This window comes from Argiope bruennichi, chromosome 2 (assembly GCF_947563725.1).
Source record: "Argiope bruennichi chromosome 2, qqArgBrue1.1, whole genome shotgun sequence".
Lineage (NCBI taxonomy): Eukaryota > Metazoa > Arthropoda > Arachnida > Araneae > Araneidae > Argiope > Argiope bruennichi.
Window position 1 is genome coordinate 137,937,342 of NC_079152.1, and position 24,925 is coordinate 137,962,266.

General features: G+C 28.5%; 1 protein-coding gene across 3 annotated transcripts; it reads left to right on the forward strand.

Moving 5' to 3' along the window:
- Window positions 1-15: 15 nt before the first annotated feature.
- LOC129990009 (probable methyltransferase TARBP1) lies at window positions 16-23,344 on the forward strand. Of its 3 annotated transcripts, none has more exons than XM_056098117.1 (9): window positions 16-1,218; window positions 4,771-4,840; window positions 4,945-5,102; window positions 5,204-5,256; window positions 7,653-7,753; window positions 8,296-8,431; window positions 10,288-10,384; window positions 12,266-12,479; window positions 20,270-23,344. In XM_056098117.1, exons 1-9 carry the CDS (start codon window positions 118-120, stop codon window positions 23,047-23,049), a joined length of 4,710 nt encoding a protein of 1,569 aa, XP_055954092.1. In that variant the 5' UTR covers window positions 16-117; the 3' UTR covers window positions 23,050-23,344. The 3 variants fall into 3 exon arrangements, with proteins under 3 accessions (XP_055954092.1, XP_055954094.1, XP_055954093.1); XM_056098119.1 differs by having other exon boundaries at window positions 33-262; XM_056098118.1 differs by lacking the exon at window positions 16-1,218 and having other exon boundaries at window positions 3,574-4,840.
- The last annotated feature ends 1,581 nt before the right edge of the window (window positions 23,345-24,925 follow it).

The window sequence follows — 24,925 nt, forward strand, 5'->3', positions numbered from 1 at the left end:
CGTCTTTAACAACTCTGCTCCGTCTCCACGTTTTCGTTTTCAAACTTAGCGCGAATGTATCGTTTAATTTATGTTTTTTTCATATTAATGGTAGCATGAAGCAATAGTGGATAAAATATGAATATCGACGAAAGTTTAAAATTTTTTAATGCACATTTCTGCAATGGTGACAAACTATTGAAGTACTTTATTGAATTTCGAGACATTCTTCACGGAACTGAACATGCCATCGAATTTCAGAAAATGGAAACATTCTTAAATTGTGTGATATTATTAGAGAAAAGCAATTTTTTCAATTTTAATATTGTGAATTCACAAGTTATTACTGTCCAGTCAGATAATTTTTCTGAAAATCTTAATGATGTTATATTATCCATTTTGGAGATATTCTGTTTTAAGTATCAAAATATTCTGTTAAAAAGGCAACGAACACATATAACGAACACATCTAATAATATTATTATATCTTTTGATACTATTGCATACTTAGTTCAGCTATTAATTCCTAAAATCAAAAATAAAGGTTACATACAGGCTTTAGTAAAAAATATATCTTATTATTTGTGCGAGTTAACTAAAGATACGAGACAAACTTATGCTAATTCTATTGAATTTGAGTCAAAAACTTTATGTTATTTCACATTGAAATTTCTTACCAAAGTTTTTAAAACTATTCCAGTTAAATGTTATTTTGAATATATAACAGATGCTGACATACTAAAACTTGTTGGTTGTTTACTCTTTCCTGATATTATAATTTTAAAGTTATTTATCAACCACATTTTACCTGCATTGCTCCAATTTTCATCTGTTTCACTTAAAACTGAGATTTTGAAATCTATGTGGAATATGGTATATACAGAATTTAAAAATAAAGATTATAGTGACACATCAGAATCCAACTCTTATATATACACTATGACTTATTGTGTGTCTGCATACCTATATAATAACAATGCTATTGAGACTTTGAATTTTTACATTCATTCTGAGATTATCTTTTGGAAAATAATTTTATCAGGCATGACTTCTAGTCTTCCTTTTACACGTAAAAAAGTTTTAAATATATTCAAAATGTTTCTTATGTGGATAAAACAATGTAAAAAAGGTGAGAATAATACTTACAGTGCCAGTTGTTCTTTATTATCAATGAATGCTGAAAATGTTAAAATCTGGAATGATGTTGTAATTCTATTCGAAAGTCTTGAAGAGAAACAGGTAGGTTTCGTTATTTAAAACTAATAACTTCTGATGGCCATTTGGTTTACTGGGATTATTGGTTATATTTAATTTCAGATAAATGATTTATCATGAATATGAATTTATTATTTTAATTGTTTTACTTAAATTTTGTTTATTGTTTACATGAACATTTCTGATTAAGGTATTCCAATAAATTTTCGATGGTATTTATATTACGGTTTTGGAGTGGAGTGTCCATGAGGTGAGGACAATTATATAGAAGCCAGGAATGCATTCAATAAGCTTTATGTTTCTGGATCATTATCATTGATAAAATTGCCAGTTGTTACCAAGAGAATGTTTCAGCACACATTGTTTTAAATTTTTCTTTAAATTGTCAATGTATACATTCTGATCCATTCTCCCTTCTATCAAATGCAAGGTTTCTGGGCCAGTAGCTGAACACGAACCCCTGACCAATACTAATTTACCACCATGCTTCGCAGTTGTTTTCAAATTTTTTTTGTTTGAAATTCCTCTTTCAATTTTCTCCATATGTAAGTCTTGCCATTGGATCCAAAAATGTCGAATTTACTCTCACCAGTAAATAAGACAATTTTCCAAAAAGAAGAATCCTTGTTTTCACGTTCCTTGTGAATTTAAGTCCTTATTTTCTAAATTTAAGTCTTAGTATGAGTTATTTCACTTACATATGAAACACTTTTGTCTAACTTTTCTTCCCTTGAGAAGCACATTTTTTTTGTCCACAGCATTCCATATAGAGCACATTTTTTTTTTTAAATTGTTGATATGCTAAATTTTTTTTCTAATTTCTTTTCAGCAATAATAGATAGGTTTGGTGCACTAAGGAACGGATTTGATTTTACTTTTCTGATAAATATCGATCATCTGCTTCTTTGAAAATCTTATTGTGGGTTGTCTTAAGCTTATTTTCCACCTGATTATTAGTTTTAAGGCATTTTATGATGTCATTACCATTGAATGACTTCTGTGGAAAGACTCTGATATTTCTGATACATACTTTTCATCTTCAACATGCTTAATAACCGATTTTCTTAAATCAATGCTCGTTTGCCTCAATATTTTAATTAAATTAATATTTAATTACACAGTAAATGAAAATAATACAATTCCCCTGAACTATTATAATGTTAACCATAAAGGTGGCAGTAATTTTTACCGAGGGTTGCAATTATTTGGTACTCAATTGCGAGATATTCGAGTTTGGCTTATAGACTCTTTTTCACAAATTTTACTTTTATATCTAAATTTTTAATTATAATTTATGAATTGGTGCTATTTGATTTTGTTTTTAGCTGTACAATAAATTCACTGTTAAAAATACCTTTTTGCATTTTTTCTAAATCATTTTAGTTAAAATATTTTGGCAGAGCAAGTTTTTTACCTATGGTGTCTGAGTTTGGATGTAGCGATTGTATATATTTTAAACACAATCTTACTTTAGCTTTTAATGCTGAAAGAAAATCATGCAACTATATATTTGAGGAAACCATGAAAGCAGTTTCATTGCAACCTGAGCAATGATGTAATCCTTTGTTAGAAATTAGGCAAAATATATATATTTTTTAAAATTTGGCCAAAATTCAAGAAAAAGGGTATGATTATTAAATTCATATCATTAAAAAGCATTTTTTTAAATTTTGGAACAGTGCAAAATTTATTTTTATGCAGAAATCATTTTGAAATTTATGGAAATTTTTTTTCAAAATTTGGTTTAATTTTTTATTTATTACAATTCTTATTAAAATTTTCAAAAAGAAAATCATTCCAAAGTGCATATTCCAACCTTTCAAGGTATATACATATGCCAAATTTAGCTGCAGGTCAAATAGCCTGACCTATAAAGCAACAGCACAGACAGAGACACATACACTTTCATCTTTATTGTTCGTGGAGTTATAATCGTTTGTTAATTTTTGTAGGTTTAGCTGGTTCCAAACAAGCCATTCCTTTCCATATAGATTTATAATGATTAATATCATTCACATAATTATTAACAGCATTTTTTCTACAAGAATTTTTACTTAAATATATATTTTACTTTTTAAGTATTCATATTTCATATCTTCATATTTTTTAGTTGAATTTATTTGATTCAAGTATAATCATATATATATATATATATATATATATATATATATATATATATATATATATATATATATATATATATATATATATATATATATATATATATATATATATATATATAAGAATCCAGCCTTAAGACCTCAGACTGGGTCACCCTCAGGTAGGGATTCAAAATAAGGGATTTTTCCTGTAAGGTATCAGACCTTAGTCCAACAGTATTGACCCCTTGTGATCCGAATATATATATATATATATATATAATGATATTTTAAAATCTAATTTAAATTTAATTAATTTCCTAAACTTTAGCTCAATTCAGTATATATTAACTTGATTCTAAAATATTCTCTTATTTCCTGATCCTATTCCACTTTTTCTACTTAATTAATGTAACAGAAAGCTCTGCAAAAATGCTTTTGTCAGCAGTTCCCACGCTCCGAGTGAAGAGATAAAAAATTCCTGACCTAAACAAATTCCTCTAAAAGATCCCTATGATTCCTTTGATACATGTAGGAAATCCCTATCAAAATCTCACAGTATATATTCACAGGGATAAAATTTTCATTGCTTTTCGTCATTCCGTGTTGTATTGTTCTGTGTAGCGCTTGTCGCTTCTGCTTCTACAAAAGTCATGCCTCCCGGTATGAAAATAAAATGCAAAGGGTCTTTGGTCATGACTGTGCTTCAAAAATTATGTTTCATATATAATAAATATATGTAAATATGCATAATACATACTACTTTAATAAAACATTATATCCATATTTATTATCATGTTTATTAATGTAGCTGTATATAAAGTATGAGAGTTGGATGCAGGGATCATACTACAATGAACTATTGCATTTACTATATTGTTCACATTAATTATTATGTTCGAATAAATGTTCAAATTGATAGCTTAAAGTGCAGGTTTACTCTCTCAATATTGATAAAAGAAATGCAAAATATATTCCTTTTTTTTTTAATATCGACCTGGCTGAATAATAAGGTTTAAAATGCATTTTGCCTTTTGAAAAATTTGCTAACATTAAAAACTGTATTTAATTAATTTTTGAATAGCCAAATACTTTTAAAACATTTTTAAAAAATACTAAAATAACTGTCATATTGTAAATGGGTTACATAATATTCTAAAATATAATTCTTAATTTGGATATCATAATATATTACAGCCCATAAATTTTATTCATTTCATGTACTTCTATCTTTAAATTGTAATTGTATATATTTTCTGTTACTCATTCTGCTGATATTTCTTTCAACAAAACTGATAACTTAATATTCAGTTTTAGTAATTAGTTTGTATTCTAGTAAAAATAGCCAGTATTAAAGGAAAAATTCTGTAGCCAGTAGTAAAAATTCAGTATTACTGGACAAAATTCTTCTTTTAGAAAAATGTTATAGATGCCTATTTTGATTATTAAAAAATGTTTTAGTGCAATTTCGTTTCAGATTCATGTGATCAAGCCAGTTCTTCCTAAATTTTCAAGGATTCTTTCACTTGCTGCGAGAGAAAATTCTTGTGAGTATTTGTCTATAAAATAAATTAATATATTTTTTTTTGTTTAGTCCCTCTAATTAGAAAGCTTATTTCAGACTAAAAAAAAGATGTAATATTTTTAATAGCAACAGATGAAAATAATGTGAAGTTGATTTCAGCTTGGTTAATGGCTCTTATATCAAGAATGCTAAAGCATGAAACAAAATTTATTATTAAATGGGCATTATCAACTGTCTTAACTTTTGATTTTAAAAAACATGTTCTCCATGAAGATAGTTTGAAGGTAAATATCATTCTTTTTTCTGAAACTAATGTTTTTAATGATTTTTTTTCATTTTGTTTAATATTAACTAATTCTTTTCATATATTTTTATATCTTTTTAGATGCTGATCAAAATTCTTTTTGAAACTTTAAATGATCAAAGTCTGTACTCTAGGTTTGTATCTAGTTTTTCAAAATTGTCCTTTTATACTAAATTTAATAATATTTTAAATATGTTTGGCTAGTTAAAGATTTTATTCTTTTAGAAACTTTAATAGAACTATTATTATTTTATTAAGTGAGATTTAGTACATCTCAATAGTATTTAAAAATGCTTAAAAATTAAATGCACACAAAAATATAATACAACCAAACCTTGCTTAAAGAGCAACTCGCTTAATGTACAGTGTTTCACAAATGAGTGGTGAGAAGATATTGTGACATCACCTGCTGGATTGGCCTGCATCAGTCGTGTTGAGCTCTTGTTTGAAGAGAGCCTTTATTTCTATCTGGAAGAAGATTTGTTAATAATGTTGTCAATAGGCAATTCCTAGGAGTTTGAGCAATTGCCTGTAGAACCATAATCAATTAGATTTTTGTCTTTGGCCAATAGTATGGGGCTAGATGTGAATAGTCACAATATTGATGAGCTGGCAGAAGAATGTAGCCTGAACTATCAAAGGGCTTCTGAAGCTGTATTCTGTGTCACAGTAAAATGCTACAAAGGGGATTTGTTAAGGAGAGGAGGCAATAATAGACATAACAGTGCAACATTCTTCCAATAAAATAAGCAAAATGTTGAAAGCGCAGGAAATTATTGAATCATAAGTTGAGAAGCATCATCCTGATATGGCAATACCTTCTTGCACTACAAATTCATTTAACAATAAGGCTCTGTCTCTTTTTTGTCAGATTTTGAAACGTAATCAAAGAAGTCTTCAGACAATTTTCTTGTAAAAAAAAGAATGTATTATAAATAATAAATTACATTATTATAAATTTGAATATTTTCTTTTTAGACTGGAACACATTGTTCTATTTTGCAGGAATTCCAATGGGAAAAATTATTTTGCTTAACAAATGTTTCATATAATGTGTAAGATTTGGGAGTAAATCATGCTTGTCAATGTGTATCGGAATAAAACTTATCTTAAAATGTTTTAATGTACTCTACTTGTTAATTTAATAATTTAAGTATAACATTTTTTCATAACATATATTAACCAGTTACACTGCATTTGAATATTTATGCAAAATGGATTAAGGAACATGAGCCTTTTTAAAATATCCTATATGACTTTTTAAAATGAATGATTAAAAGACATATAATCCTATATGACTTTTTAAAATATCTATTAGCCTTTAAAGTATCTTATATATTTCTTTTAAGCTATTTTTAAGTGCACATACTTCAAAACTATGAAAATATTGTAAAATTAATCTTTTAAAAATTTTGTTAAACAGTTGAGAAATTTTAAGAAATACAATTAAAAATTATGCAGACAGCTATAGACAAAATTATATTCTATATATATATATATATAAATGCTTGCAAGAGTACATTTTAATGATAGTTTTCTCTGTTATTTCTTGCAATTCAAAGTAATTACTTTTTATTTATATTTAAATATGCACTTATATTCAGTATAGAGAGGAAAAGTCAAGCATATTATAGAGAAGAATCTTAGAAAATTTTGTATCAATATATGTATAACTTTTTCATAAATCATTGTTTAATACAACACACATTTAAAATTTTAATATAATACAGAATAATGTTTTTAATTTTTGGAAGGCTAAAAAACTTTCCAGTTTTGTAGATGGTAAACCTCAACCTGTCTTAACCTCAAATTTTACATTATTACTTTTGTTGCTGGTTCTCTCTTTTTTTTTTCTGGAATGTTTTGCAGATGATTCAGAATGTCTCATTGAGCCAACAAACTTCATATTGTCAGAGCTGCAATAAAACATCTTTATAAATCAGGTTCAGTTGGCAAACATAAATTTTGAAAAACAGGTAGAAGACCAGCAAAACTAGAATTGAAAAGCATGATGGCAATATTAATTCATATTCAAAGTGCTTGCAATTCAACAAACACTCTTTTGGGACAATGATTCACACAACATTACTGAAACTTTCATTCAATTCTGTGTTTTTCTATGTCGAAAGTTTTTTAATAATTTCTGATAGCAAAAATCCAAATAAGTTATTTCTTTTGAGCGTATGATTGAAATACGTAGAGTGACAGTTGAGGAAAATAAATAAAATCTATTACTTCAGGTTTTAAAAGGCAGCTTTTTGATTTCAGAATGCTGCATCTGATTTAGATTTTTGCTTGTCTCAGGAATGAAACAGTTATAATTCCATTTGCTTTTCAAATAGAGGAAAAAGTAAGATAGCTTTAGAAAGCTTATAAAACAAATTAAATAAAAAAAATGTCAATAATATTATTAAAAATATCACTTTTAAATCAGTTTGATACTTTAAAATTTATGATTTAAATACTGTATATAAAACATAGCATTAAGATAATAAAGAATAAATTTTAATCATTTTTATCTTCATCATAGGAATAGTGAGCAGGATAATTACTCTTTGTTCCTTTCTTCAGAGAAAATTTCAAAGTTTTTGAAGAATTATATATCTGGTTTAAAATTTCCTAGTGAAAAAGGTAATTTTTTTAAAAATAAATTCTATCATTCTTTTTTATGGAAATTGAAAAGAAATTTATAACCCTTAATTTGTTCATTGTTATTTTGATATATCTCTTTATTGTATCTGTTTTTATCCAAATGCAGCTGTTGACAATCTGCTGTAAACAAAATTAGTAGTTTTAGAATCAGGTTCCTTTTTAGATGATGATATATTAAAGCTTTTTTCTTTTAGAACGGACAATATCTAAGATTGAATTATTATAGATTCTAAATCATTTCTGATTCAATATTTTTATCATCAGTAGCATAGTCAAGGGACAAATGGTGTATTGATTGAACGAAATACAAGTTCACATTCCCTTAAATTTTTCAATGTTTATATGCTGAAATATAGCAATATTTACCTACTCTCTTTGGGACCACAAATTTTCTGTTATGCTGTAATGTCTAACTTTTATTGATATATTGTATTCAAGATGCTTAATTTGATTATTGTTTATTTTACCTGCACAGTTTTCTCTGAAATTTTTTATGAATGAAAATTAATTTTCTTTCTCAGTTACATTTTTTAGATATCTTTTGAATATTATTGCTTCTCAATCATGGTGCATAGTAGCCTTATTACACATAACTGTCGCTTTATCTACTTTGGAAAGTACACCATCATGGAGCAAATCTGATATATCACTTATCAGGTAATTTTCATGCATTTGTGTATAAGCTATTGAAAAAAGAATTTATATTTGTAGATTATATTAATAATATGTTTTCAATAATTAGAATATTTATTCAAACATGCATGTAATAACATTGGTAGATAATGAGCATTAAAATAAGAATCTTCAGTTACAAAAATTGTATTATCTGTTCTTGTATATTTCTCATAATTAAAGGAAGAATGGAATTTGATGTTTTTTGGTGGTATATGTCCAGATTTATGCTTTTTAAAAATTAGCTCAAATAAATATAAACTATATTTTAATAAAGGAGTCAGTCAACTAATTTAACCCTTCAATGCATCATGTAGCCATTTGGCTACACATTTTTATTTCCATTTATAAGCTCCACATGATAGTTTCATAGGGCAACAATGAGTGATTGGAAATCTTTCTTTAAATGTGTTTTGATAAGCATCTGCAGAAAACACCAATATATGACAAGAGTGGAATTAGAATTAAACAGGTAATTTAGAAAAATACTAAGATATCTATTGTATCAATTACTCTACCATTAAAAATGCTATCAAAATATTTTATTTCCATTGTAAAATATATATTGTTAAAAAGAGAGTTTTATTTTTATTGCAGAATTGTTATAATGTGATTTATGTCCCTGGGATATTGTTTAATTCACAATGTAGCCAATTGGCATATTTCAATTGTTTTGTTAAAATTTCACCAAAAAAATAAATTAAAATTTTTTTTAAAAATGATTTTTCAAACTTATATACAGATATTCGAAACACATGTATTATTTTCATAAAAAAATGAAAGTAGGGTTAAGAGAGGCAAAAAAAAAAAAAAAAAAAAAGTGTAAACATGTTAGGTAGATAGAGCTTAGTATATGATGTTAAAATATCATAATAACACTTGTCAAGTACACAAATAAAGCAAAAAAAAAAAAAAATTTTTTTTCAAGCAAAAGTAACAAATTAAAATATATCAGATAAAATTGCTTAATTTATTAGGAACTAAATTATAGTTAATATATATATATATAGATGCAATTTATGTTCAGGAAAAGATGTTATAGTATCATCCTTTATGTCATTTTACTGAAACTATTATAAACATATGAGTACTAAAGAAAATGAATTTTAAAATCATCTTTATAAAGTTAAACAAATAAAATCCCAACGCACTTCTAGATGTAAATCACATGTGCCTCAATTTAAAAATTGTAATGTAAATTCTAAGAATCAAAATGGCTTTGATGTCTTTTATAAGAAATGTTGAAATGTAATTTGCAATGATTTGAAATTAGCATGTGATGACTGTGTATTTTAAATGCACTTTTTAATATGTTTTAGCATTTATTTTACGAGCTATATATGATATATGTATCTTGAGTTTGTCTTAACTTTTGTGCGAGGAAAAAATCCAATATAAGAGATTTAATTTTAAAGATCATTATTCATTTATATTTGATGAAATATGCAAAACAATATCAATCTAAATTGATTATAATATAATGATTAATTTATTTTTGCCATTTATGTTGATAAAAAAAAATTAAAAAAACAAACCATGATATTTTGCGATATTTATATTAAATAGGAATATTACCTACTCTTAAAATTTTTTTAAACTGCACATTATTTTTTTAAATTACACATTATTTAAATTTTTTTTAAAAATGTTTAATAATATTGTAGATGCATTGAACAGAAAACTATTATATTAAAAAGAAAATTATTTTATATTCAAAACAGTATTAAACATAAATTGCTGTACATTTAAATTTATTTATTTAAATGATTTTTTTATAATTATTATTTTCAGAGTTTTTTTAAAATATCTGTTTAAAAAAATCTGAATATTTTATGTCATAGAAATATTGTTGTGAATTGTCAAAGAAGTCATGAGCCAGCTTTTCGAGCTTCTCTAGAGTACTTTATGATGGAGTGTTGTACACTTTTCATGGACTGGGTAAAAGTTCCTATTTATAATTTTTATTAAATTTTTTTCATATTGAAGCCAATTAAACATGTAAAAAATATTTTATTTATGAATTACTAATATCTTATTTCTTACCATACAGTTTCTTCAATTTATAGAAATAAATAATTTTTATATTTATTTTAATAGTAAAAAAAATTAAGTTACAAATTTTTAATATAAAATATTGTAACGGAGCATTTTCTAAAATTCATTTGATATAAAATAAAAATCTTTATTTAAATATTCAAATCTTTATAATTTAAGAAGTCTTCTTTTTTCCCTTTGAAAGTAACATTCCATCCTCTGACTTTTCATAGAATTGTATTGTGTTGTCTGCTTTATATTTTCAGCCAAAATATACTTTTTGTTTTGATAATTAGATTCAATATTAAAAATTCATGGTGTTTGTATATTTTATCTTCTCTGGATACATTTAAAAAAAATGTTTATTTAATTGATTGAGTTTTCTTTGGTATTTTTAGAAGTAAATTAAAAATTTTGAGTAATAAGATGTATTTGAAAATAGCTAGATTATTTATGTTCCAGAAGGAAAACAAGGACAAATTATGTATGGTCGTATTATGTATCCCACCCCCATGCATAATCTTCTCAAGTTTCAATTCAGCTTACTGTTTTGTTCAGTCGTAACTTTAGTTAAAAGGGATTCATTGATTTAAGTTGCATAAAAAAAAATGCTTAATGTTTTGAAGTGTAAAGAAGTAATATAAAATTACTTCTCTTTAAATCTAGGAAATCTGTTGCAAAACTTATTTGCTATTGTAATTAATATGAGGGAAAAAGTGCTTGTTTCTGGTTGGATAGACAAGGCACTAGTTTTTGACTGGTTTAAAGAGCATTAAAAATAGATTGATGATGATATATATCTTGACAAACCAGTTGTGGTTTTTTTGGGGGGTGGGTGGGGTGGATTGTGTTTATTGATTGGTTACATGATTATCAACCGTACACTATTCTGGATGACCAAAATTGCATGGATACATGGATGAGAAATTCCCTTACAACAAAGTTGGTTCTTGCCTCATGAGTGTATAATGGCTTGAGGCTGAGTTACTTTCATTTGTTAATGAATTGCATCTCTTGCTGGTGGAGTTGGGCAATATCTTTCTATGGCCCTTTGATTTTAATCCCATATTCAGTGTTCTGACAACAGTCTTTCAGATTATCCCAGGTACCAAGGGAAGCTAAAGAAACTCTGTATATGTACCTGATGGTAAAACAGTCAATGTGTATTACTACACAGTTGACTTTAACATTCTACATAATTGTTTCATCAGGATAATATCTATCTGTTGTAGTGTCTATCAAAATGGTTTTTGGTCAAACATGGAAACTGTGTAGTTGAATAATTTATGCTTTTTATCTTTTGTGATTTTTTTTATATATATTTCTCATGATCAAGTCATTGCTATGTGGAACTAGATTTCAGACTGGAGATGTAATGTAAGCAAAAGCAAGGAAGTTGGTTTAACACTTTTTCATTAATAGCCTGAGGCAGAGTTTCAAAAAATTCAATTGAAATAATGTAATGTTCAAGAAAAGTATATAGAAGACGATAAAATCATAATTGTAAAAATTAAGAATAAAAATTTTTATTTCATCAATATAATTATTCTTTTAGCCATGCCTTGTATTGTCATGAATTACTGATACCGTAAAATGCATATTATACTAAAGAAATTTGTCACTTTTATCTATGTTGTTAAAACTTTGAATAATATAAATATTGCATGGTCTTTGGCATGGCCATGTACATGATATTATTTTATGTTCCTTATAATGATTTTATAAATTAGGTTATTTAAATATACTAACATTAAAAATTTTTACTAATTTCATTTTTTTTTCTAGAACTCTTTGCATATTGAAAATTTGGTTGAATTGTTATCTGTATTCAAAAGTTCTGCTGTAAGTCGTCATTCTAAGCCATGGAATAATTTTGCCGCACGGATACATGAACTTATTTTTAATGAATCTTCAGGAGCCATTACTCAAGATACTGCTACTGAATATTGTACAAAGAATATAACTAAAATTTTAGAAGTCAACATAAATGAAGCTCCTGGTAAGAATTTTCAAACAGTATCAGTTTATAAGTTCACACTTTTGTTTATTTACATAACTTACTCTGACCTGCTATATGGGGTGTAAGATTTACTTTGAATTTTATTTTAAGGTAGTAGCAATGCTAGCTTCAAAATCTGGTCTGACATCTTATTTTCCTGTGTTGTGTTGTGGAAGAGTTTGAATCGTTACAGGGTTGCCATGCCACTGGTAGAACCTGGAAAACATTGAGAATTAAAAAATTGATAGAAAAACTAGTAAAATGCAGGGGAATTTGAAAATTTTCATATAAACAAGGAAAATGCCGGGAATTTAAGTTCCTTAGTTATTTTTTTATCAACTAAAAAAATCCAATCTCCAAAGATTGCAATTAATCATAGTCATAGCTTCTGAAAACAAAACAATACTTTTCGTGATTGTGTAATGCAGGAACTCATCCCTTCTCTACTTTCTCCCCCTTTTTTCTTTATAGATCATTCCAGTTTCAATTTGCGAGACAGTTTTTTTTTTCAATGAGATTCCTGAATTACAGCTAATGAACACGCACAAGACTTCTCTAACTACTTGAAAGAATAGAATGAATTTCTTTGTTGAGAACATTAAATATGCCGAAGCAGAGCAATGGTGTTTAGTCTACCATACTCAAGTTTATTGAATGGTTTGTTTATTATTTGCAAAACTGTGAAATTATTCAAAGTAGTTTAGAGAATTATTTTTAAACAATGAGGTGTTCAAAACAATGAGGTTTGGAGGAACAATGAGGTAAACAATGAGGTTTAAAACAAATTGGATGGATAAAAAAAATCAAATTTGATTTTGCTGAATGGGTTTCTAGGAGTTCCTCAAAATTCATAACAAGACTGTCTGCCAGCTAAAAAGAATCATCACTGATTTTGAACTTAGTATTTAAAAGGAATACATGAAAAAAATGACATGTCATTTTCGAAAATGTCAAAGTCCAAAAATAAACCAATTTCAAACTTTTTAGTTAAAGAACAAAAATTTAAAGCTGAATTTTTATGAGCATTAAAACTTGTTTTGTCACATTTGTTATTTAATACATTTAATGATATATCAGAAACATTTTCACATATGTTCACTGAAAGTGAAATAGCTAAAAAAAATGTACATTAGGCCACTCAGAAATGTTGTGTGGTGGTAACATCATAAGCCAGATAACAACTTCCGGAGAAGAGTGTACATTTCTGTCTAGTGGCTTTGTTACTCGGCTATGTACCTTAACTTTGCGAGTTCGAATCTCAAACTTGCACATTGGTGACCCTGGTTCTGAACTACCGCATCCTTCATTCAGCTGTTGTGGCTCCATCTACCGGTAGGAACCACTCACACACGCTCGCTGTCGCCCGCCATAACGCTTGGCGCGATAACAACGTTCATCGCTCGCCATAACTGGCGCGATAAACTCTACCGACTCACTGGTGGGGGACTATTGTGGTGGTAACATCATAAGCCAGATAACAACTTCCGGAGAAGAGTGTACACTTCTGTTTAGTGGCTTTGTTACTCGGCTATGAACCCTAACGTTGCGAGTTCGAATCTCGAACTTGCACAGTTGTACCTTATTTGTTGAGGATTATCTCCAAGAAACTGATAGCTGAAAAATCTACAGAAATTGATGCCCAAATACATAAATTGGCAGAATTGGATAAATAAAAAAGTAATATTGCTTTGTAATGTTTTTTTTTTTTTTTTAATAATCATTAAACGATTTGTATCTTGATAACCAAAATGACCAAAGTCCTTAATTTTGTGTGACTGACAGTTAAAGAGTTTGAGAGGTAATATATCCCCCCCTTCCCCCTTAATTTTGTCTTTCTAAATTCTAAATAAAAAAAGAGATTTTTTTTTTTTTTTGTATGTAAATATCAATTTTCTTTTAATATGCTATTATTTCAAATTAGGTCAAATTGTTGCTTCCTTTCCTTTCTTTTTCCACTCCCTAAAATCATATTGCATTATAACTAGCACATAAGTGTTATTTTTGAATTTCCTTGTATCTTGAATATATATACAGGGGGGGGAAAGGGAAAACACAGGGAATTTATTTCCAGTTTTGAGCGGCAATCCTGTGTTAGTTAGATTTGTATGATAAATCTATATTTTTTTACAAGTTAAAAATAAAACTTTTTGTTTATAAATTAATTTCTTTTATTTATGATTGATGTTTTTTTTTTTCTGTAACGAATAATTATTTAGTAGTAAAACTGATTATATTTAGATTCTGATAAATTAAAATGGAAATCTAAATTTTTATTATGTAGTCTTTTTGTTTTTAAAGCTCTGTCAGTTAGAATATAGGTTACAAAATGAAATGGAGGGCACACTATTACAATTCAATTATTTCAAACAAACTGTTTTTAAAATGTAAATTTTATTAGTCGTAATAACTCTGTTATTTTCCTATAAAGATTTTTAATTAAAAATATGAATTAAAACACTTAATTTAGTTAATTTTTCCAAAACTTTTTCTCCATATATGTCTGTATGCAGTATTTCTTTTCATTATTGGCAGTTTTCCTTTATTACTATATTTTGTTTCAAACTTAAAGAACAGCAACAATAAAAAAGGATGGTCTTAGTGTCTGCAGAACAAATAAAAGCTGTAGTGTCTATATCCCCCCCTAATTACAGTTATTCAATTGTATATGTAAATTTATGAAAGGTAGTATTTTATTTTAATCCTGTTTATTAAAATATGCTGAATCATTAAATATCTGTATTGCTTAATTCAAATGAATTTTAATAAAAATCCAATCTTGATGAAAATTTTATTATTATGTAACACTGTATTCTGATAGTGAAGTGGACAGTGTTACAATGTCCATCACCACCAAGAGCATTAAATACTGGAAATGCATGCTACTCACAATTACAAATACAGTAACTCCCGAGTATCCGACCTAATGTGACAAGTGGACTGGCCGGATTACAAAAAAGCCAAAAAGGCCGGAGTTCTATGAACTCATTTCTTAGTCCACCAATAAAAGAAACAAAGTTTTTAATCATTCATCTCTGACTGTAACTAGTTACCAGTTTAAGTGGCCTATTTACTAGTTTAAGTGTTAATGCCACAAAAATAAAGCTTACTTAATGTCTTTATGCTTACCTTTCAGCATGATTTTTCTTACTATTATTCCACTTTCACTAGCTTGTACAACACACCATTTTTCAACTTCTGCTTGCTTTTTTTTCAGTTCCACAATGAACTTTTCCCAACTCCTAAATCCAAAGCTATATTTTTTGCTGTTACACCAGAATCTAGTCGTTGTATAGTATCATAATTTTCTCCTTTATAGTCACTACAATTTTTTTCGTTTATTAACCATTTTGAAATCACACTGTGGTCAGTTAAAAAAACATTTGAGCATATCCCAAGAGCAATTTACAAATATGTACGATTATAATCAGAAACAGCAACAACAACTGAGGTCCATTACACACTGTCTAAACAATGAACAACAAGCAGAATGCTACTTTGTTCCTGACACAACTTGTATTTTGCGCATGACATGGAGGAGGATCGTAGGACATCTACTTCCAATGCCTTGACAATGTTGCCAATGCGATGCCTTGCCTTGCCTTGCCTTCCCTTCCTCATTTAATTATGATAAAAGAAAGCTAGTCCAGATAGTACAGAAGCTGGTTAGTCGTGAACCGGATACTTGAGAGTGTACTGCATATAATTTGAATTATATTCAATATTTATGAGGGTGGGTAGAAACGTTTCTGACCTAACCCGGAAAAAAAAATCTGTTTCATGATTGCTTTATTTTTCAACATAGTCCCCTTCCAAAGATATATACTTGCTCCAGCGATGCGGCAATGCTTGGATCCCCTCTCTGTAAGAACTTTCTTCTAAGGCTTCAAAGTAGGCAGTCGTCACTGTGATGACTTCAGTGTCAGAACAGAATTTCCTTTCAGCCAGAATTTTTTTCAGGTTGTGGAAGAGGCTGTAGTCTGTGGGAGCTATATCAGGAGAATAGGTTATATGAGGGAGAATTTCAAGCTTCAGTTCATGAAGTTTTGCTATCACAATGACAGCCTTGTGGACAAGAGCATTGTCCTAATGAAACATGACTTTCTTCTTGGCCAAACCTGAGCTTTTTTCTTTGATTTTGGAATGCAATTTATCCAAAAGATTAGCTTAATATTCAGCATTGATGGTCCTGCTTTTTCTAGATTGTCCGATACTAAAATTCCCTTAACATCTAAAAAAACTGTTGCCATAAACTTTTCAGCAGATGGCTTACTTTTTTTTCTTTTTTTTTACGTTGATTCTTTCTTTGCTGTCTAACATTTTGATTGCTGCTTGGTTTCTGGAGTATAGTGATGGATCCATGTCTCATACAGTGTCATAAAACACTGCAAAAAAAAAAAAAAAAAACTGGCTTTTTTTAATTGTACAGCTCCAAGCATTGTTTCGATATTGTCATGCCCTGCAGTTTTTGATCCAAAGTCAACAAACGTTCACCCATCGAAAGTCAAACCCATCTTGCTGACAATTTTCTCATATCCAAAATATTGGTTTAAATATGATGCGGTTGTTCTTTGGATATACTTAAAGACTTGACAACCTCTGTCAATTTCAGTCAGTAATCCTTCATAATGTTTCTGTGAACTTTTCTAATGATTTCATCTGTAGTGGCTGATTCTGGTCTTACGGAATGCTCCACACCCAGAATGCTTGTACGACCACATTTAAAATCTGAAACCCATGTTTAGGAGTTTGAATGATTAACAGATTCCCCCAATGTAGCATCTAGCTCAGTTTTAATATTTGTGTTTGTTCTGTGTTTGAACTTGAGTGTTATGATTGAGAATCTGCAACACACTGCATACGTTTACGCTTTCTTCGTTCCTGTTGTAAAGCTATTTTATGTTCATGTTTAATTCGATTAGCTTCTGATTTTAAATTTTCATCACTTGTTTTTGTTGATTGAAGGTTTTGTTCCAGCCTATGTTTGCACTTTCGTTCTCTTTTTTTTTTTTTTCTTTCCAAGGCTTCATCGGGAGAAAGCTTAGGATGCCCCGTTTATGATTTATTCATTGCCTATGCGATTTCGAGCTTCAACCCCCCCCCCCCCCCAACCAAAACAACATCATGTCCTTTTTCCGTTCTCGTTTCCGTTTTTCGGCTTCTAATAAAGTAAGTGACATAAATGTAGTATCGTTCGATAGGGGGCATTGAGAGAGTGTATCGATGTCAGCCATAAAGAGAATTTTTGCAAAAATGAGGTCGAAAACCTCGTACGAAAATTCAAATTTTTACAACTTTGGAAGCCCATAACTCTCGGATCATTCGGAGTAGCAACGTGAAACTCATATTGTTACGGGCTTTTCGGCGAGTACTATCCAACGATACGAGCAAATACAATGTATTCGAGACCCGATCGAGGACCCTACTGAGAGGAGTGTTTCGGTAAAAATGTCCTCTATGTTGCATAGAAACCGAGATATAGCAACTTCCGTTCCAACCGGAAGGTGACGTCATTGACATCCCGAGACCCATAGGAATTATGGTATCGAATCGACAATGATTTGACCAATGTTAAGCAAAATGCATACTGCGCATGCGCAATGGATCCAAAATTTTTGGGGGACTTCGAGGAACCCCGAGAGTACTTGTAAGTGAAAAGTCCATGTCTCTAACATATGTAGTTTATGAGATATAATGAAAACCATCTGTGCATGCGCAGTAGATGACTCCATGGGGGAGGGGTCTTCTATAGTCTCATAGGATTACTATGGTTAGAACCCATTGTCTCTAACATATATAGTTTACGAGATATAACTGCACAGTAGATGACACCATGTGGGTCTTCTATAGCCTGTAGGATTACTATGGTGAAAACCCCATGTCTCGAACAGCAGGTCAACCTTTTCAAAACGCATCTGCTTTCGAAAAAGCATACATAATAATAATGCAATACTGGTAAAAGCAGGTGAAACAAATGAAGATGAATATTGCCATTTATGCTTTATTCATTGCCTACGCGATTTTGAACTTCAATTATTCAAAACCCCGTAACAAAAACAAAATCAATTTCTCACATGATAACAACCAAAGGCCAATCCTTCAAATATGCAAGAAATAATGAACAGAAATGACACTCTGAGGTACTTTAGTCAAAATAACTCTGGGAGCGCCACCTCTAGATGAGACTGGAAACTTTTCATTCCACCTTTGTATGTAACAGATCAAATATCATTTTATGAATGTTTGCTTGATACTGTAGCATATCTTGATACCACAAAATTAAAGAAAAATCATGTAATTCTATGCTCATACTTTCCTACTTCGAAACTTTTCATGTAACTCAAATAATGCGTAAATGAATATGCAACTTGATTTCATGAACAGGGTTTTTAAATATTTCATTTTTAGTACTTAAAGCACTTATTCCTTCCCCCCTCTGAATATAAGGATGTTATTTAAGGTTTTATCCCTTTTGTATTTCATCATCCTTTCTAGTGTTTTTATTTAAGTTCATGAAAATGCCTATTTATTTCAGCTATTTTTCATTGAGCTGGAAATTCAAGCTTATAATTTTCTTATTATCAGACAGTCTTGACTTTCAATTATTGTCCGTAAGGAATTCAAATTCCTACTATGAGAGTGCATGTGTATCAGAGCTAGTACGCATTTCTTAGAAAATAAATGCATCTATAAAAATCAGCATTAGTTTGATACATATTTTTGCAAATATGCAAAGAGCTATACATATTTTTGCAAATATGCAAAGAGCTATACATATTTTTGCAAATATGCAAAGAGCTATACATATTTTTGCAAATATGCAAAGAGCTATACATATTTTTGCAAATATGCAAAGAGCTATACATATTTTTGCAAATATGCAAAGAGGTATACTTTCAGATCCAAAGAATGTCTTTATTTGCATGCTTTGAACCAAAGGAATTTCTTTTCTCTTAGAAAAGGGATATTATCTTAATGAAAGAGTATTAAATTATTTTGCCTGTAGTTTAATCCCTTAAATGTTAAATTTTCTTTATTCTATGTTAAATTTTCTTTCTTTATAATATTTAGAATAAAGAAATAATTATATTTTCTTTATTCTAAAATTCAATATTTTAGAAATCTATTGACATTTGATCCAAGAGCATACAAAGTGTTGAATATGTATATAGATGTATGTAGATATATTTAAATTTATACCAAAATAATTTGAGTATTTAATGGAAATCACTTCTAATATTTATTATACTTGCTTTCTATTGAAGTTTTAAAATCCATCACTACGAATATAGAAAATAAGATACAATATTTATAATTTAAAATTTTTTTGTTTCACTATGAATTCTGAGTTACTAAATCTGTATAACATATTTTATTATAAATAATAAATGTTCTTGTTCTGTTTCATTTTATGAAACAAGATCCATTAGAAATTATATTGCAAAAATATTATGTTCTTAAGAGTTTTATTTATCAAAGAAGAAAGAAAAAAAAAAGACATAGTCATGTTTAAAAAAAGACAACTGAAAGTTATTTTCAATTAAATTTTGTGATTTCTATTTTATTATTTTGGTAATGGAATTTTTAAAAAAGTCATGAAAATTATTCTGATTTGCATGTATGAAATTTTGTATGATTGTATGATTTTTTTTAAAAAGTAAGTAATGTTTAATTGCTCACACTGCTATCCCTTTCCATTTTTTAGTATTCCAAAAATTCAATTCTAATAATTATAAAAATGTTTAGTTTTTAATAATTACTAGTCTTAAAGCTAATATTTTTTTAATTAATAGATGCTGATGTTGAGGAAGTGGAACTGGAAAAAATGGCTAGAATGCTGATGTTGTTTGCTGATGCTTCCGTTATATCAGTTGAAAGTACACAAGACAAGTTACACTGGAATTCTATATTAAATCCAGTTATTTCAATTATACAATTTGCTTCAAATAGGCCATACATGCATAGTAAGAAATTTCTAAGTTCTGTAAAATTAATCACTCTTTTGATCAAAGAAAGTCATGGCTGTGATAAAATCGAATTAGATCCTCATACAACTAACATAATTGGAAGTCTGAATCAAAGTCCTGAAATAATTGAATTCTTATATCAAAGGTTATTCATGAACATTTACAACAACAGTTGTATCTCACAAAGTTACATTCTTTTTGAATTTTTTGACACAATAATTGCTGAGTCTAGACTGAATGGTTTGTTCTTATCCATCATTCCACAGATGATGAAAAAAGTTGAAGATATTTTAGAAGATAAAACACAAAGAAGAAATTTACTTTTTTCTTTATGGAAGATTTTAGTGAGTCTTGTAAATAGTGGATTAGCCATAAACTTTAGTATTATTCAATCACTTAACTATAGAATCTTTTCAGAAGTTTTGAAATGTGGTATCTTACAGGAGTGTTTGTCAAAGCCAGCAAATTTGGATGGCATTAGAAAAGAACAGTGGTTACGATTTTCTCATCAGTCAATTTGCAATTTTTGGTGTGTTATACATTCAGTAATTCCTCATCTTTCAGATGATGAGATGACTTTCATAATGTTGCCACTTATTGAAGAAACTGAGAAAGTGTTTAATGATGGACCAAAGATTGTGGTACCATATGCAATTAGTTGCCTAAAACAGATAATCCCAAAATTGGGCAAACATAATTTATCTATGATGTCTGCATTACTTGAAGTTGCATGGAAATCTTGTTTAGAGCTTCGTGGAAATGAAGCCTTTCGTCCTTCGCTTAGTTCTTTAATTGAAATAATTTTTCAACCAGATATGATACAAGAAGCATTCTTCCCTTCTTTAGATATGTACTTTAAACGTTTTAAGGAGCTTTCTGAGAGTACTTCAGGTATTTTCTATACATTTATAAAACAATTCTGCTCTGCAATTCCACTCCGCAAATTATTAGAGTCAGGATTTAATTGCATACACATTTTTGTATTTGCTCTAACCTTTGGTCCCATTCACCAAAAAGCTCATAAAATTATGGAAGAGACCTTAATTTATCTTTTGGAACAAGATCCACATCTTAGCAGAAGCCTAACTCTTGTTGATAGCAACAAACCATCCTGCTTTGTCAGAATAACAATTCTGGAATATCTTTTAGAGAATTTAAAAGAAGAAACTAAAGAATCAGAAGATTTTGTATTTTTATTAATTCAAGAGCTGATGATGGCAGATAGTGAGGATGAGAGCAAACCAACTTCTCATTTTGCAAATTCTCTTAGCCATAGAATAAGAAATCGGGCATGGCAATCAATTTTACTTATTCAACATTTTATTAAAAATAAAGTTTTGAATGAACAGCTTTTGCTGAAAACATTAACTGCTCTAGGAGCTGAAAGCCAACAACCTTCGATTCGTTACTTACAAGAATGGGTTACATTCAATGTCCTTCATGTTGAACAGAGCTTCATTAATAAATTTATTTTGATAATCGATGATTCACTAGACAAACGACCCAGTTACATCATCTCAGTTGTTTCCATCACAAATCTTTTAATTTTGCATCAAATAATCAATGAAAAAAATAATATTGCAAAATGTTTTAAACTTTTAACTATTTTATGTATGGCTCAGAATTTTACAGTAAGACTTTATGCACAAGTGACATTAACTAATTTATTTGAATTGTGTCAGCAAATGGATATTTCAAATTTTATTAACCAATATGAATTTGTATCACAAATGATTGATATGCAAACTACCATGGTGGAAGGACATGGTAATTTTTTCAAGAACATTAAGAAGCTTTCCTCTGATTTTTACTTTTCTGCTTTTAACCCCATCAACCATTTTAGCTTAGAGACAGTACTGTATGATTTACCTCGTCTCTCTACTCTTAGTCCTGATGAATGGATTAGACCAGACTGGTTTAATAAAAATTGCTTTCATGTATTAACTTATAATTTAGATGATAGCTTAAAGAAAAGCTTACCCACATCATGGACATCTAAGATGTTAAATGATAATCTTGTTACTGAAAGCAATTCATTAGATTACAACTTCCAGAAAAAAATCATGCCAGTGAAAGATATAATTGAAAGTAGCGACGATGTGGTTCTTATAAATTTAGAGCAAAAGCAAATTCAAAAAGATGGTTTAATTGTTGTTGCTTCTCTGATAGATAGAGTTCCCAATTTAGGTGGATTGTGTCGAACATGTGAAGTGTTTGGTGTGAAGGAATTTGTTATAGGTTCTCTTCGATATATTGAAGACAAGCAGTTTCAGAATTTAGCTGTTTCGGCAGATAAGTGGGTTTCCATTAAAGAAGTTAAAACTTATATGCTCAAAGAATATTTAATGTCAATGAAAGAAGAAGGATATACACTTGTAGGAGCAGAGCAAACAGAAGATAGTTGTAATTTGAAGGAATATCAATTCCCAAAGAAATCAATTTTATTACTAGGTCATGAGAAAGAAGGTTTGCCTGTTGAGTTGATCCAGCTGTTGGATACTTGTGTGGAAATACCTCAACAAGGTGTTGTACGATCTCTTAATGTTCATGTCAGTGGAGCTATATTAATCTGGGAATATGCACGCCAGCATAGCAATTTATCTTAATTTATGTAATTTATAGGATTTTCGTGAAATGTAAAGTTACTAAATAATTTAATCTTCACTAACATATAAAATTTTTTTAACTTCGTTGGGACGATTGTTCCCAAAAAGAAGTGCTTCCTGTGGACAAGATCTGCTAAGTGCCAACTATATGTACAAGCTTGAGCTCCTTCTCCTGCTAAGCTTAATGTCCATTAGCAAAAAAATTCGTTGAAATGTGTATAAATTAGATAAAACTGATATTTTTTTAAATATATAGTAATAGGTATTTCATTAAATCTATTGTATTTTATTATCATTGAAAGTATCTAAATTAATTCTAGATAATTGATATAGATCCTTGCTGGAATACTTGCCGCCAATGAAATGACATTCTGCCGCCAATGAAAATAATCACATCAAAATATGCACCCCCCCCCCTCCCAATATAAAGATTTGACCTGGGAGAGAGAAATTATAATGTACAAGACCAATTCTTTGAAAGAAACATGGATAATATTGTCATCTAATGGAAAACATTTCTCTATAAAAAACCAAACACCTACACATAAGTGATTCTGCAAATAAAATCCTGCCGCAATGTAAGTATGCAACATACAGCTTTGAAGAGAATTCGTGATAATATACATACATATCATTCATCCTGACGGGGTAAAAGAATTTTAAAATAAGAAAAAATTATTGTGCAGAATAACTGAGGATATAATGACTAAGTTTTAGTAAATAAGATATTATCTGAAAATAATAAAGTACTTTTTATATCAATGTCTAAAAAGTTATTCTGTGAAAAAAAATAATTTTCCTTAAAAAAATCGATTTGTCCAACGTATTAGCTTTAATAGTCATTTAAAATAGTTATATTCATATGAATCAAAATATATATGCATAACAAATATTCAATTTTAAAAATTAAAAAAATATATATATTCTGAAATCTTTGGAATTCATAAAAAAATCCAAGTGTAATGAACAGGGTGGATCTGTTGAAATATATATATGTCTTTTAAGATCAAGAGAAAGAAACAACTTTTAATCATACGGCACTCAATGTGTTTATTTTTATATTGTACATAATGAAATGAGACTGTACACAATCTAAATAAAATTCCTTTTACACTTAAATGCATCTTAAAAATAGCTAAAAACAGTTACAATAAAGCTCAGTTCATTGTTATCTAGAGGACTAAAAATTGGCTATTAATTAGTACCCTGGATTTTTTTAAAATTTAAAATATCAAATTTTACACAACATTCTTAACATCAAAGTATGAATCATAACAATTGAGTTTTCACAATCATTTAAATCATCATTTCATATTTATATGTAAAAACATGAAATATCAGTAATTTCAAACTGTACATTCTATAAAAAATAATTAGCAGATTCAGTTATTTGTTCTTTACAGATATAAATTTTTAAAAAGTTTCAATTTTAATAGTACAATACCAAGTACAGAATTAAATAAATTTATATATGTTTAGCATCATGTATTATTTTTACATTAATTAATATAATCACATATATAGTTTGGCATAATCTTCATAATTAATAAAGCAGTTTAGTAGAATAATTATTATAATTAGCAAACTTTAAATATTCATCAAAATATAAATGGGTCACAATACCAAAATATTATATAGATGCAATCAAATCATCTATCACGATTCTTACTTACTCATTGCTTACATTATAATATTATTTAATTAACCCATTATTATAAGTTACATAATTTTAAAAATCAGTTTATTTGATTTAAAAGAAAGTTTCTACAATAATAAAAAGTTTTTAAAAGCAAAGCAAAGAAAAATTAAATTACAAATATTTAGAAATTGTAAAGAAATAAATTATATGTTTGAAAGGCTGATTTTAATTATTACT